The sequence below is a fragment of the Selaginella moellendorffii genome, unplaced genomic scaffold (assembly GCF_000143415.4).
Source record: "Selaginella moellendorffii unplaced genomic scaffold, v1.0 SELMOscaffold_13, whole genome shotgun sequence".
Taxonomy (NCBI): domain Eukaryota; kingdom Viridiplantae; phylum Streptophyta; class Lycopodiopsida; order Selaginellales; family Selaginellaceae; genus Selaginella; species Selaginella moellendorffii.
In genome coordinates this window covers 23,576-36,687 of record NW_003314274.1, presented here as the reverse complement: position 1 = coordinate 36,687, position 13,112 = coordinate 23,576, and the positions used below count along the sequence as shown (strand labels likewise).

General features: G+C 41.2%; 2 protein-coding genes and 2 long non-coding RNA genes across 4 annotated transcripts; 3 read left to right on the top strand and 1 right to left on the bottom strand.

The window, feature by feature from the left end:
* The first annotated feature begins 2,919 nt into the window (after positions 1 to 2,919).
* On the top strand, positions 2,920 to 3,447 carry LOC112346259. The gene is made up of 2 exons (XR_002992351.1): positions 2,920 to 3,075; positions 3,127 to 3,447. It is a non-coding gene; the product is annotated as an uncharacterized LOC112346259 (long non-coding RNA).
* Positions 3,448 to 3,882: 435 nt separating this feature from the next.
* On the top strand, positions 3,883 to 4,531 carry LOC112346288 (pentatricopeptide repeat-containing protein At4g14050, mitochondrial-like). The gene is made up of 2 exons (XM_024674906.1): positions 3,883 to 4,150; positions 4,257 to 4,531. Exons 1-2 carry the CDS (start codon positions 3,883 to 3,885, stop codon positions 4,529 to 4,531), a joined length of 543 nt encoding a protein of 180 aa, XP_024530674.1.
* Positions 4,532 to 4,745: 214 nt separating this feature from the next.
* On the bottom strand, positions 4,746 to 7,370 carry LOC112346287 (LRR receptor-like serine/threonine-protein kinase FLS2). The gene is made up of 2 exons (XM_024674905.1): positions 5,946 to 7,370; positions 4,746 to 5,801 (listed from the first exon to the last, which is right to left on the bottom strand). The coding sequence occupies exons 1-2, from the start codon at positions 7,368 to 7,370 to the stop codon at positions 4,833 to 4,835; spliced, it is 2,394 nt and encodes a 797-aa protein (XP_024530673.1). The 3' UTR covers positions 4,746 to 4,832.
* A 4,904-nt stretch (positions 7,371 to 12,274) lies between these two features.
* LOC112346258 lies at positions 12,275 to 12,813 on the top strand. The gene is made up of 2 exons (XR_002992350.1): positions 12,275 to 12,457; positions 12,521 to 12,813. It is a non-coding gene; the product is annotated as an uncharacterized LOC112346258 (long non-coding RNA).
* The last annotated feature ends 299 nt before the right edge of the window (positions 12,814 to 13,112 follow it).

Genomic DNA, 13,112 nt, shown 5'->3' with positions numbered 1-13,112 from the left:
AGGGCAATAGATGTCTTTGCATCTCAAGAGGCTACAGGAAGAGCCAAATGGGTAACATTGAATCTACAAGAAAATTGATGGGAAGAAATTCAAGCACTAATAGAGGAAAGGAGAAAGGAGGAAAAGCACCCCTAGGAATATCCTTGTTTGTTTTTTACCATTTGGTAACCTCAACTGCTTTTTAATTTCTCACCTTATAAAATTCAGGGATATTTAATTTTTCTAAAGGAATTAAAATACTATATAATTAATATTCTATTTAAGCTTATTATTTCTTAAATGGTGAAGAACTTTTCAAGTGGATAAAATATCAATAGTTTCTTCTCTATCACTTGTATTTTAGCTTTTATCCATACTCTATTTAACTATATTTTTTTTCTGTCCTATTTAAAAGTAAATTTATTATATTTATAAAATTTACTAGCTATATTATGGTATTTTTACCTACTCCCAATGAATTTTATTGATTGAATATGTATATTAAGTATATAGTATTAATAAGAAAAAGTATAAAGACTAATAACTTCATTGAGTTGTTTATTACTTTCTTGATCTAATATTGAGAAAGATGCCATTAAAAGGGTTTATTTTCTAGCCTCATTTATAGTTTAAGTAGCACTCTTAGTGCATATAAAAATGTGCATTTTAATTAGCCCAAAAGCCATAGTTTATATACAAAAGTGAGTGGTCTAAATTGTAATCAATTCAATGACTATCAAAATACCACTATACTAATATTTATATATAACACCATAGCCATACACGTAGACCTCATATCATCCTATTCTTTTAGAAAGATGAAAGGTAGTTAAGGTTTTAAGGTTGACAGGCTAAGATCTAAAGGAATATCAAAAGGAGGCATTAGTGGATCTGTAGGTGGTGCCTAATCCCTTTATATAAAGCATTTAAGTTACTGCACATGTATAATTTCTGGAGAATTGGTTTATTGAATGTTTTGCCAAACCTTAAACATGCAATATAACTTATCACAACACTTAATATAACCCCTTCCATTGAATAAAGAGTCCTTTAGACAAACCATATATTGTAACATTTGGGAAAATTGATTAACATTAAGTCATCCACTTTATATTCCACTAATAAATAATGATGGAAGTTATTGTGTTGTTATTATCCCACTTGTACATAGCCTAAGTGCTCAATAAACTCCACTCAAACAAGTGGAAGAATGTTCATCAAATACTAATCCTAAGACCTAGTATTGACAGCTTATAGCAATCACAAAGGTAAACTCAACTTTGTTGACAATATTAAATAATAATCATATAGGAATTTATATAGTGAAGCACCAATAAAACTTTTTATCTCTGTGATATACATATACCAAAGAGATAGCAAATATCTATCCCAATCTAAATGTTGAAAGTTAATGTGTTTTGCAATTATCCATTTGAAGGTTAAAACAAGTCATTCCCAGAAACTTGGATAAAAGTCTATATGACTAGAAAAGAAAAAAAGAGGAAAAGAAAATAAAAGTGAAAGAGAAAAGAAGGGGAGTGGATGTTTGCTTACACTTTTTTGACTTGATTTTGCATTTTACTTCAGTTAGACATAAATAAACACATAAAAAGTAAAAAGGGAATAACTTAAGTCCTTCAATCTTTATGAAAGTTTTTGTCAAGGTTGTGAGCAAAGATAAACTTAACATCACATAAGTACTTTAGATTTTAAGCATATGGATGTGCATTGATAACAGAAGGCTAAAATACAAAAGAAAGGAATAGAGTTTGAGTGTTAACTCACCCCTTTAATTAGTTCTACATGGGGCAATTGCCATTTATTCCTGTTCTCGAGTCTCAAGGTTTGAATCTCAAGACTCAGGATGATGTTTCTATATATAAGGTTGATTTTTTATACTCCACTTTTCTCCCATGACTGAGTTGAGTTTCATCATGAAGCTCTCACTTCTCCATGGCATTGGGCTGTTTTGTTGCTGCTATGACTCTAGAGAGCTCATTCTTGAACTTGTTCTTCTGTTGTAGTGCACCTATCTATACAACTGCTTCACCTTGAGTTGTTGGATCTCATTGCAAAGCTCTGCATTCTCCTTGGGGAGTTCCTTGTTCATGCACTAAATCTTTGCCATACAAATCCCTAGAAAGTTGTACCTCGAATGCTCCTTTTGAGCTGGAGAATATGGTTCTGGATCTTTGTGAGCTTCACATCTAGGGGCTGGTAGACAATGGTGTTGATTAGACTCTGTCTCGCATGAAAATGCTCATCTGCTTGTCGTGGAAAAGCCTTGCAAAATTTGCTGGTATCAGCATCTGTGGCGTTGGCTGGAGACACTGCATTTTGTCCACAAACTGGAGAAATGCCAAGCTTAAGATCCAGTGTAAGCTCAGGCTTGCGAGCATCACTCCTGCTCAGGATGCTCTCAACTGTGGTGTTCGCAGTGATGCAGCATGTTGTCGGTGTCGGTGTTGAGAGCTGGTTGTGTTGGTGTTGCTGTGTGCGGTGGAGATGCTGGAGACTGCTCCTGCTGGGTCATGTTCACATTACACTCTAGATTGACGACTGTAAGTTTGGAACCTGCAAGGTGGTTACATGTTCAGGATCTTGTTCCTAAGTCTTCTCCTAAATTTCCTCACCTTGAGCTTTGTGATCTTTGTTGTTGGTTGTTCCCTTGACAGCTTTTGTGCTCTTGCGTGTAGATGTTGCCGTGCGTCTGCATCTATCACACGCTTTCCACAATCCATCAACAGGAGAGCTTTCTTAGCCTTTATAAGGAACTCTGACCGATGCTTTTGGTATTGGTTTTCCTCCCTGCCAAATGCCACAGACTTGACTCCTGCCATAGGCCCAACGCTTGCGATAAACTTCTGCTTGTATGACACTCTCTACAACTACTGGAACGCTCAAAGTTGGATTTTTTTTTGTTTCAGAGTGTGAGAAATTTTTGGAAAAGCTTTACAGGCACAGAGCACCATCGCATTGGTAAACACAGTTTTGACAAGCTTAGGCCTCCTGGCGTTGCATGTTTACTTTCAGGCCCAAGTAGGATGGTGACGAGCTTGATCTCCGGTGGAGTAGCAGGAATCGCTGCCTCAACAGGTAAGAGTCTTAAGAGCGATTACGCTTGATCGCCATAGTTCCTGTTTTCAGCGGTGTTTCCAATCGACTTAACTCGAGGGCGACCGGAGATGGACACCGGCTTACAAGCCTGGGATTGCGAGCGCGCCGAGGCACATTGTTCGCACCCAAGGCTACGCTGGGTTGTACAGGGCGATTTTTCCTGAGTACCTCAAGGTTTTTCCGGTCCCCGATTCATTTCCAACCGTCAGATATTCTTGAATCGACGGCCTTGGTTGAATTTCCAGCAAATGTTTAGGGTTCTTGCGATGGATGAGACTTGGCGACGGCAGCGATTCGATGCGCCGCACCAGCATTCGCTCCTTCGGCAGCGCCGCCGCGGGCGCCCGATCAGCAGGTGTCGGCGTTGAAGGTCACAAGGGATTTGCGCAAGGGCAATTTGCGCCTGCGCGATCCACGCCCAGGCGGCGGAGAGCAAGCAGCTGGGGATCCATGTTGTCAATGCGCTGGTGGACGAGAAATGCGGCAGCATGGAGGATTCCCGCCGCGTGTTCGACAGCATTCTTCACCCAAACGTGATGTCCTTGATGCTGGGCTACGTCTCCAATGGCGAGAGCGATGTGGCTCTGGATCTCTTCGAGAGGACGTGTTCGTGGGGAACACTCTGATCGATATGTACGCGAAGTGTGAGAAGGTACGAGGAAGCTCGCAAGGTCTTCGATGGCATGGCTGGCCGATGTAAGTGGAGACAGCAAGCTGGCCTTGGAGCTGTTCTTCGGTATGTCTCGGGAGAACGATCCGGACGAGAGAACGTTTGTTGCTGCGCTCATGGCCTGCGTCCACCTTTCAGCGTCCGAGCCACCTGTTCCGCGAGAAGATGGAAAGATAGGGCGAATCCAGAGCCTAGAAAAGGGGATGGAGATTCATTCTCTCGCCGCAAAGTTTGGACGCTGCGAGCACAGATTTGTCGGGAGCAGCTTGGTGGACATGTATGCCAAGTGTGGAGATATGGTGAAAGCTCGAGCAGTTTTCAAACGCATGCCTAGACGGGACGTTGTCGTTTGGACGAACTTGATACAGAGATATATAGACAACGGTGAGAGTGAGCGTGGGCTGGAGGACGATCAAGTTGTGGGGAGTAAACTTCTACAGGAAATGCGGAGTTATGAGTGCGGCCGAGCACTTGTTTGGATCTCTGGCAGTCCGAGATATCGTCGCCTGGAATGCACTGATCACGGGATTCGGCCAACAAGGTGACACGTCGCGCGTGTTCCAAGCCTTTCGCGAGAGGCGAGAAGATGGCGTGCGAGCAAACGCAATCACGTTTGTCTCGGTCATCACTGCTTGCAGCCACGGCGGCCTAGTTGAACGAGGCAGGGAGTTTTTCCAGGCAATGGACCCGGACTCTGGCATTGTTTGCGGGATTCATCACTACAGCAGCTTGGTGGATCTCGTAACCGAGTGGAAGAGGCCTTGAAAGTCCTCGAGAGCATGCCTTTGAGAGCGGATGCTGCGGTTTGGAGGAGCGTCCTCGGGGCCTGCCGTAAGTGGAAGTGGGGAGGATTGCGTTCGAGGCACTGACGAAGATCGACGAGAATGACTCGGCTGCGTACGTTCTGATGGCGAGCATCTACCGGAGCGCGGGGCTGTGGGAGGATCATGATAAGCTCAAGACTATACAGGAGGCGGCCTTGAAAGCGGATAAGAAGAGTTCACTTCATCAAGCGGTCGATTACAAACTGAAAGGTAGAAAGGACGGCAGCAACATGGTGGACGAGCTAGAGATTTGATTGCCAGCATCCACAGAGCTGGGAATGAGCTCTGTGGTTTGCCGCAAAGTAGGTCCAGAAGAACGCGTTGAAGAAGGCTGCCACGAAGATGGCAACGCTGACAATTGTCACTTCTCTTTGGTCCTGTTCGCTACCACCTTGTCCCTCTGTTCTAGGCTTATGTGGCAGCATAGCAGTGCTCGAACAGGTGTTGGTCAGTGGCAAGCCACAGAGCTGATTCCCAGCGAAGAGAGCCGCGTCCATGGACGAGAGTTGCGGGCTGTCAGGTATCCGTCCCACCAGGCTGTTGTTGGAGACGTCGAAGATGGTGAGAAACGAGAGGTCCGCCACGGACGATGGTATGGAGCCATTGAGACGATTGCTCGCAAGCGCCACCTCGGAGAGATTCCTTGCCTTCCCCAGGGACTCGGGAATGGGACCTGTTAGCTGGTTGTGGCTCAGGTCCAGCACCTGGAGCTTGTAGAGGTCGCCAATGGCAGCTGGAATGCTTCCAGTCAGCTGGTTGAAGGAGAAGTCTATGGAGGTCGGGTAGGCGAAGCCGTTGTAGAGGAGTCCTCGCGTGGTTTGAATCATCACAGACCGTTTGTTCTGGTTGTAAAGCTGGACGTTGGCAAACAGTCGGCCAATGCTTTCCGGCATCTCCCCAGAGAACCTGTTACCCGAGAAGTCCATGGCTCGTAAGTTCGTGAGCCTGGGAAGCCAGTCCGGTATGGAGCCACTGAATCTGTTGTTTTCGAGGATGAGGAACTGCAGAGACGACATGTTTTGCAACATGGCCGGGATTGAACCGACAAGATCGTTGCTGGAAAGCCCCAGAGCGAGCAGGCGGCTCAAATTCCCGAAGCTGTCAGGGAGATTTCCAGAGAACTTGTTCTGGTCCAGCCAGAGACTAACGAGCTCGGTGCAGTTGGAGAGTCCGGAAGGGAGCTCCCCGCCCATGTCGTTCCTGTTGAGAACCAGCATCTGGAGATGCGAGAGCTTCGAGAGCTCGCCTGGGATTGTTCCAGTCAAGTTATTGCTGCCGAGCCATATCTCTCTGATGTTCGACCAGTTTCCAAGCTCCGGAGGTATGGTGCCACTAAACCGATTCCCCGTGAGAACCAGCATCTGGAGATGCGAGAGCTTCGAGAGCTCGCCTGGGATTGTTCCAGTCAAGTTATTGCTGTCGAGCCATATCTCTCTGATGTTCGACCAGTTTCCAAGCTCCGGAGGTATGGCGCCACTAAAACGATTCCCCGTGAGAACCAGCTTCTGGAGATGCGAGAGCTTCGAGAGCTCGCCTGGGATTGTTCCAGTCAAGTTATTGCTGTCGAGCCATATCTCTCTGATGTTCGACCAGTTTCCAAGCTCTGGAGGTATGGCGCCACTAAAACGATTCCCCGTGAGAACCAGCAGCTGGAGATGCGAGAGCTTCGAGAGCTCGCCTGGGATTGTTCCAGTCAAGTTATTGCTGCCGAGCCATATCTCTCTGATGTTCGAGCAGTTTCCAAGCTCCAGAGGTATGGCGCCACTAAAACGATTCCCCCTGAGAACCAGCTTCTGGAGATGCGAGAGCTTCGAGAGCTCGCCTGGGATTGTTCCAGTCAAGTTATTGCTGTCGAGCCATATCTCTCTGATGTTCCTCAAGCCTCCCAGAGTAGCCGGGATCGTTCCGCTAAACCCGTTTAGCCCGAGGTTCAAAACCTCGATGCTTGCAAAGTCGCCATCTTCCAGCTCCAGTGGCCCGGAGAGAGAGTTGTAGGCAGCGTGTAAAACCGAGAGCTTGCGTAGCCTTCTCAAGCTCGGTGGCAAACCACCCTGGAGCGAATTTTTGGAGATACGCATGTACCTGAGCTCCAAGTTCTTGCTCCAAATATCGGGTAGATCTCCTCTAAACCTGTTATACGATATGTCCAGGCGCGTCAAGTTCGTCATCTCCCCGAAAGTTTCTGGAATGGAGCCGCTGAGGCCGTTGTGCGAGAGTTCCAGTGCCTCCAGTCCCAGGTTACCACCAATGGAAAAGCTCCCAGTTAAGTTGTTGATGGACAGGTTGAGCGATCGCAGCGTCAAGCTAAACTTTGGGAGTCCGGCCACTGTTAAGAAGTTCCCACTGAGGTCCAGGCTTTCCAAACTCTCGAGGCTGGAGAGATTTCCGGGGAACTCTTGCAGGGAATTGGAGCTCAAGTTGAGGAGGTTGAGCTGCATATTTTTGCAAGGGACTTCCAGCGAGGAGAGGCCGTTTTGCGAGAGGTCCAGGCGAGCCAGCGATGGAAGCTCGGCCCAGGTGGCAGGAAAAACTCCCGAGAGATTAAACCTGGACAGAGCGAGGCCCTCCACTTGGTTGTCCGAGCTCCACTCCACTCCCCGCCATGCTCTTGGATTGGCAGTCTCGATCCACACTTTGATGCCAAGCCTGTCACGGAGAGAGAGAAGAACCTGTGTGTCGTTCACGATTGCGGATGGATTTGTGGGGCACTGTGACCGGGATCTTGTGAGAAAGACGAGTAGAAACAAAGGCAGCAGCAAATCCGCGAGAGACATGGCCATGGATCAGAACATCAAAGAGTGAACGTGCGAGATGAGGTTTTTTTTGCAGAGTTTACACGCACATTTGCTAATCAATTCCTGGCACACTTGACTTCGAGTCAATTGAGCTAGTCAATAAAGTGGGGGACTTGGGATTTACCATTGTAAAAATACTTTATTGACTTTATTGACTAGCAAAGGGCCTTGATGAAAGCCTTGCTAGTCAATAAATGGGGGACTTGGGATTTGCCATTGGTATACTGGACTATCAACTATATTACATAACATAGATTTTTGCACAATTTTTTTTTGTGGTGATTTTTTGGCCACGGTGGATAGAATGTGGACTTCGACAGGTGAAGACTTAGACTTGACTTCTGCCAGTCCGTAAAAGCATTATAATGATATGTTTTTCCAACAATTTTTTTGTGTTTGTTGGAAATCTAAGTTGTAATCAACTCAATTTAATGTTAGTAGCAAATTGGCTTTAGTTACAAAATTTAAGTGATAGCTTTATAGTTACTCAAATTTAAGTTGGAAATTATAGTTGTCCTTTACAACTAAAATATAAATAATAATTTGTAGTAACATATTCTTTAAAGTTAGATAAGCTCATATATGTTGCTAATTAGAGTTGCAATTTACAACTTTTAAACTGTTACTAAAATGTTTCCTACAAATAAACATTTTCAAATATATATAAGGAAGTGGTAAATATCACTAAACATAATGGACTTACCTATAAAAAGATTGATTTATGCATCAATGACTTTATGTTATTTCATAAGGAGAATATGGACCTTTAATTTTGTCAAATTTCTATTGCTAGCAAGCACACAGATTTTAACAATTATATACCTGAGAAAATAATGCATTATTTCTCTATTATACCTTGACTTCAATAATAATTTCAATGTAGAGAAATAAAACAATATATCATTTATCATTTGATCATCAATCCAGTAATGGAATAATGAAAATGCCTGCAGATGGTTCAACTTAAAAAAAAATTCAAAGATGATTACCCAAATTTTGCAGTAGATCCAAAAAATATATATTTTACTATGGCTGCAAATGATCTTTCTCCAACAAAATTAATGGCAAAAGTATATTCATGTTAGGCAATTGGTGCAATTAATAATAATATACCACCAACTCTAGCAATTAAGCCTTCATTTATATTTCTTATTATGATTATACCAGATATTAGATTAAAAACTCAAATGAAATATTTATATTTATAATTTTTCTAGGTCCAAAACTTCCTAAGGTACCTAATATTTATTGGTTATTATTTTTGGAAGAGTTGAAACAATTATGGGATGGAGTGCCATGCAAAGATAATTCTAAGTCAGAGGGTTAATAGTTTTTTAAGCTTAGAGAAGCAATGTGATAGTTTATTCATAATTTTCTTGGATTATGATTTTATTCAGGAGTTCAAATTAATAGGAAAATACTTTTACCTAAACTGTGGACCTAGATCCTTGGAATATAGTCACGAAGTTTATAAAAATGCATATATATATTGGATATTGGTGTTTCTTACCTATGGATCATCCATTTAGGTCTACTAATAGAATATAAGATTTTAGTTATTATTTCTAAAACATAAATTAAAATTAAATTTTAATTAGTTTATTTAATGGTCATAATTATATTTGACCAATACTAGGACAAATGACTCCAAAACGTTAGGCAACATATTATTATTTGGTTAGACAAGAAGATCAAATATTGTTACCTAATAGTATGAAATGGTTATATTCACATTTTATCAACTTCTATATTTTTATAAGTTGCCAGTAGCATTTTTAAAGGATTACATGCATATATTTAAGAATATTTTTCAAACTATATATAAAACTATTACTGGTAAAATTGATGAATTAAGTACTAGAAAAGACTTAGTTATGCGCAGAATAAAGTAAAACATATGGTTGTGATGTGATGGAAAAATTAAGCATGGAATTTTGATATTAACAAATTATTAAAATAAATTATTTATTGATAATATAGAGGCTTTTAAAGTGCTTAAAACATATGGAACTGAATTTTCAAATTGTGTCGATGAGAAAGGTAATTTAATAGGTATGAAAATAATTGGCTTCATTTACTATAAATAAGTTTCTAAATTTACTAAAACGTAAATTAACATATTTAGTAGGATTTTTATCTCATTTTTATAATGGGAAACACAACACCTCAATTACAGGATGCAATATATTTTCTTGGAGAAGTTGTATGGTAATAATTGATTTAATTTTTTTAATTTAATTAATTTTAATTTTAATTAGATTTTAAACTGCTCAAGAAGTAGATAGATCTTTGAAACCTATTATGAAAGAAAAGTCTATCATTTATGTGTGTTTATTGGAAGCAACATTATTTACAACAGCTATGACAACACAAGTTCATTTATTAGTATAGTTAATTGATGAGTTAAAGATGGTTGGTCCTAGAACTAGCTGAAATATATTTTTTATTGAGTGTTATTTAAGGGTTTTAAAATCTTTGGTAAGACAAAAAGTAAAACTTGAAGATTTATAGCTGAAGGTCTGCTATTAAGAAAGAGTTTTTATATGCATAATATTTTAGTTCTAATTTGCTTAAGTATTTCATAGTTTATATCTCCATTTGATTATAGTAGTATTTGATTGTAGCATCTAGGAAAACAAATTCAACTTAGTTAAGAAGCATATGAAAATATTTCTCTATATATTTACTTTAATGAAGAGGAAATGCAGCTTATCCTTCAAAAGTATCAACAAGCAAGAATTGAAAGAGATAATGCAAGAATGCAATATGTTATTGACCATCCAAACCAATAGATTCCTGAAAATTTAAAATAGCTACCACTATTACCTATTATGGCTATTATATATGAAATCATACAATATACTATTCAAAGAGGTGAATCAGTATCAAATGTTTTTAAGGATTTGGGTAATGGATGCAAAGTCATAATTAACATTAATTAATCATTAATTAGTTTTAAATTTTAGGCCATGAGTTATACAGTATATTAGATTAATGGAAAGCATTTTAGAGTTTCTCAAATTGATGCAAATAAGAAAACAATGGACAGCATTATAATTACGTTAAGGAATCCACAACAACCTCATATTGATTTTCCAGGTATGTATTTTGATCTATCTTAGTTTTTTACGAGTACTTGCCCAGCAAATGCTGGGTGGTTTACAAAGAGGTGGACGCACCAGAAATATATTTCTTACCTGAACTCAAGCACTTGTACGTATTTTTCTCATTTTCTTGGAGGTTTTTGGACCTGTTGTCCTTCAGGTTACTGGACAATAACTGCTTCTCTGGAGAAGTTCCCAATGAAATTGGAAACTTTTCCAAGCTGACCATCATGTAAGTCATTGATGGCTAGAATACAATCTCGTGTAATAGTGTATTTTCAGGAGACTTGACAAAAATCGATTTGCTGGATCATTGCCGAGCAGTTTGGGGCGGATATCAACCCTCTTTGAAATGTAAATAGCTAATATGGTAACTACTTTGCACTCAAGTTTTGTTTCATTTACAGACACATCAATGATAATGCTTTTACTGGAACGTTACCTGATCTAAGCAGGTTGAAAGCTCTCCAACTAATGTAATATTTCGTCTTAACTTGGAGTTTACCTGATGCATGTGTATGCATAACAGAAGCATTGGAAACAACTCCTTTTCTCCTCAGCCAGTTCCATCATTTGTAGGCTTGACTGAACTCCAGACAATGTAGGTGAATTTTGTTAGTTTAACATGATCATACTAAACAAATTTATCTTAGGATTGATTCTGGAATGCTGACTATAATGTCATACATCTATCCATGGACTACAGTTTTATCCATGGGCTACTGCAACAAATCGATTGATGCCAGCTTTCCCATCCTTTCCCAACAGTTGGCGGGATGCTTGCGGTGGCACCTTCTGCTTCTCTCCTTCTCTTTCGAGAGAACCCAGACATCAGTGCCATGTCAGATTTCCAAAACTTCAGGAGCAGTGTTGGCTGGCACAGCCACTCGACAGCCCTACGTCAACTCAAAACAGGTTCCTACAAACGGAGTTGATCCCGAGCATGTGCTGAAACAACAATCCCTCACCAGGCCCAGCAACAAGGGATTCCTCGAGAGAATCCGGGGATGAAGAGGGAGTGTCCTTGATAATTGCTTTCCTACAGGCCAAAGAGCTCGTGAGGCAATGGCAAACAGGGATCAAAGCTTTGCTGAGTTGGAGATGAGCCAATTTGCCTCTCACAGTCCTGAGTTGATCCCGAGAGGAGCCTGGATTGTGTGCCCGACTACCATTCTACCCGCCCCTGTTACTTACCATGCACAGGCTCTCACGGAAATGCCCACACAACCGTGTCCGACCAGAGCAGCCATGGAGCCCTAGGAGTGCATGGCATAACACATGTCACCACGCCCTCTTCCCTTCCCCGCCACGCATGCATCCCACCCATTGGCCGCCACAACATTGAGCCAATATTCCCGCTAACCATGGCCACCGGCCCTGGCCCAAGCCTAAGCTGGCCTCCCCTTGCTGAGAACCATGGCTTCCGAGGCTGCCCCAGACGGCTGCAGGGGTCTGGGTTCTTCGTTCTTATTATTATAGATACCTTTTATATTTATGAGGTAAACTTTAGATCATTCAAGAGAATTATTTTTAAAGTTCAGTGGTTCAATATTAAGGAAGGAGAGGAAAATCATATGCTATCCATGGTGATTGATCAAGTAAAACTTTTGGATGGGAATAGTTTTAGATATCCAAAGTTCTGTGATCAAGGATATCAGCACAGATACTTCTATACCTCAGTGACTCCTAGAAGTGTATATCATTTGCCTCAGCTGGCTCATTAAATGCTGTCAAAATGAATGAGTCAGATAAAATCATCCAATTGCCAGATGAAGAGGTGTCAGAATTTAGGGCTAAATGGGAAATCTTCTTGGCCGCTAAGGCGAGATTCTGTACCGAGCGATGCTGGCCAGTGGCAATAGCCTCGTCCCACACACCATTGGGTGTGGTAGGCGCCAGGATTTGGAGAGGGCAGGGATAGATGCACCGCTCTTGGAGGGCTCAAGGATCTTAACATGCTGCAGAAAGGTTTGAGCTTTCTTTCTCTTTTCTTTTGGATTGCTGAGGATAGAGGATGTCTTTGGAGCTCAGATCTGACTGGTAACGCAGTGATACCAATTTCTTTGCTTCTCTCTCCTTTTTTTCTAGACCTTGGAGACTCCCAAGTATCAAGGGTAAGAACTGGTTTCTTTTCTCCTGGAAGCTTTTGTTCTCCACAGGGAAAAAAGAGAGAAAACACAGCTCCACCTTGAGTGCCTAAACCACGAACATTGCTCACCGTTATTCCTCGAATTCCAACTCTCAGCAATGCTTGATTGAAAGAACAAAAAGCTTGAATCAAAAAAACCTTGAATCCTTGAGAGGATGTGATTAGGTTTGTGCCACTACCTTGCAATTAGGAGTATAATTAATACTGATTACATGGATTAGGACTGCAATTAGGAAGCCATTAATATCGTGATTAGGATGGCATTAGCACGATAAATTGCATAGATTTAGCACTATTATTAGAAGATTGGGATTAGAAGTTAGTTTAAAATTTCTGAAAATAATTTTATGATTTAATTTTCCAAAGAGATATGGCAACAAAAAGAAGAAGGCTTTAAATAAAACAAGAAATATTGCATATACACTTCAATATAAAAGGAAAAAAACAAGAGTTCTTTCAAGTAAAAAGTCTTTT

Bases quoted from the DNA above. Each gene is read 5' to 3' on its own strand.
- LOC112346287 (XM_024674905.1), bottom strand. From the start codon at position 7,370: ATGGCCATGTCTCTCGCGGATTTGCTGCTGCCTTTGTTTCTACTCGTC. The intron at 5,802-5,945 runs GTTCTCACGGGG...CTCCAGATGCTG, and splicing joins TCTCGCATCTCCAGATGCTG to GTTCTCAACAGGAACGACAT.
- LOC112346288 (XM_024674906.1), top strand. From the start codon at position 3,883: ATGGCCTGCGTCCACCTTTCAGCGTCCGAGCCACCTGTTCCGCGAGAA. The intron at 4,151-4,256 runs GTGAGAGTGAGC...GATCTCTGGCAG, and splicing joins ACAGAGATATATAGACAACG to TCCGAGATATCGTCGCCTGG.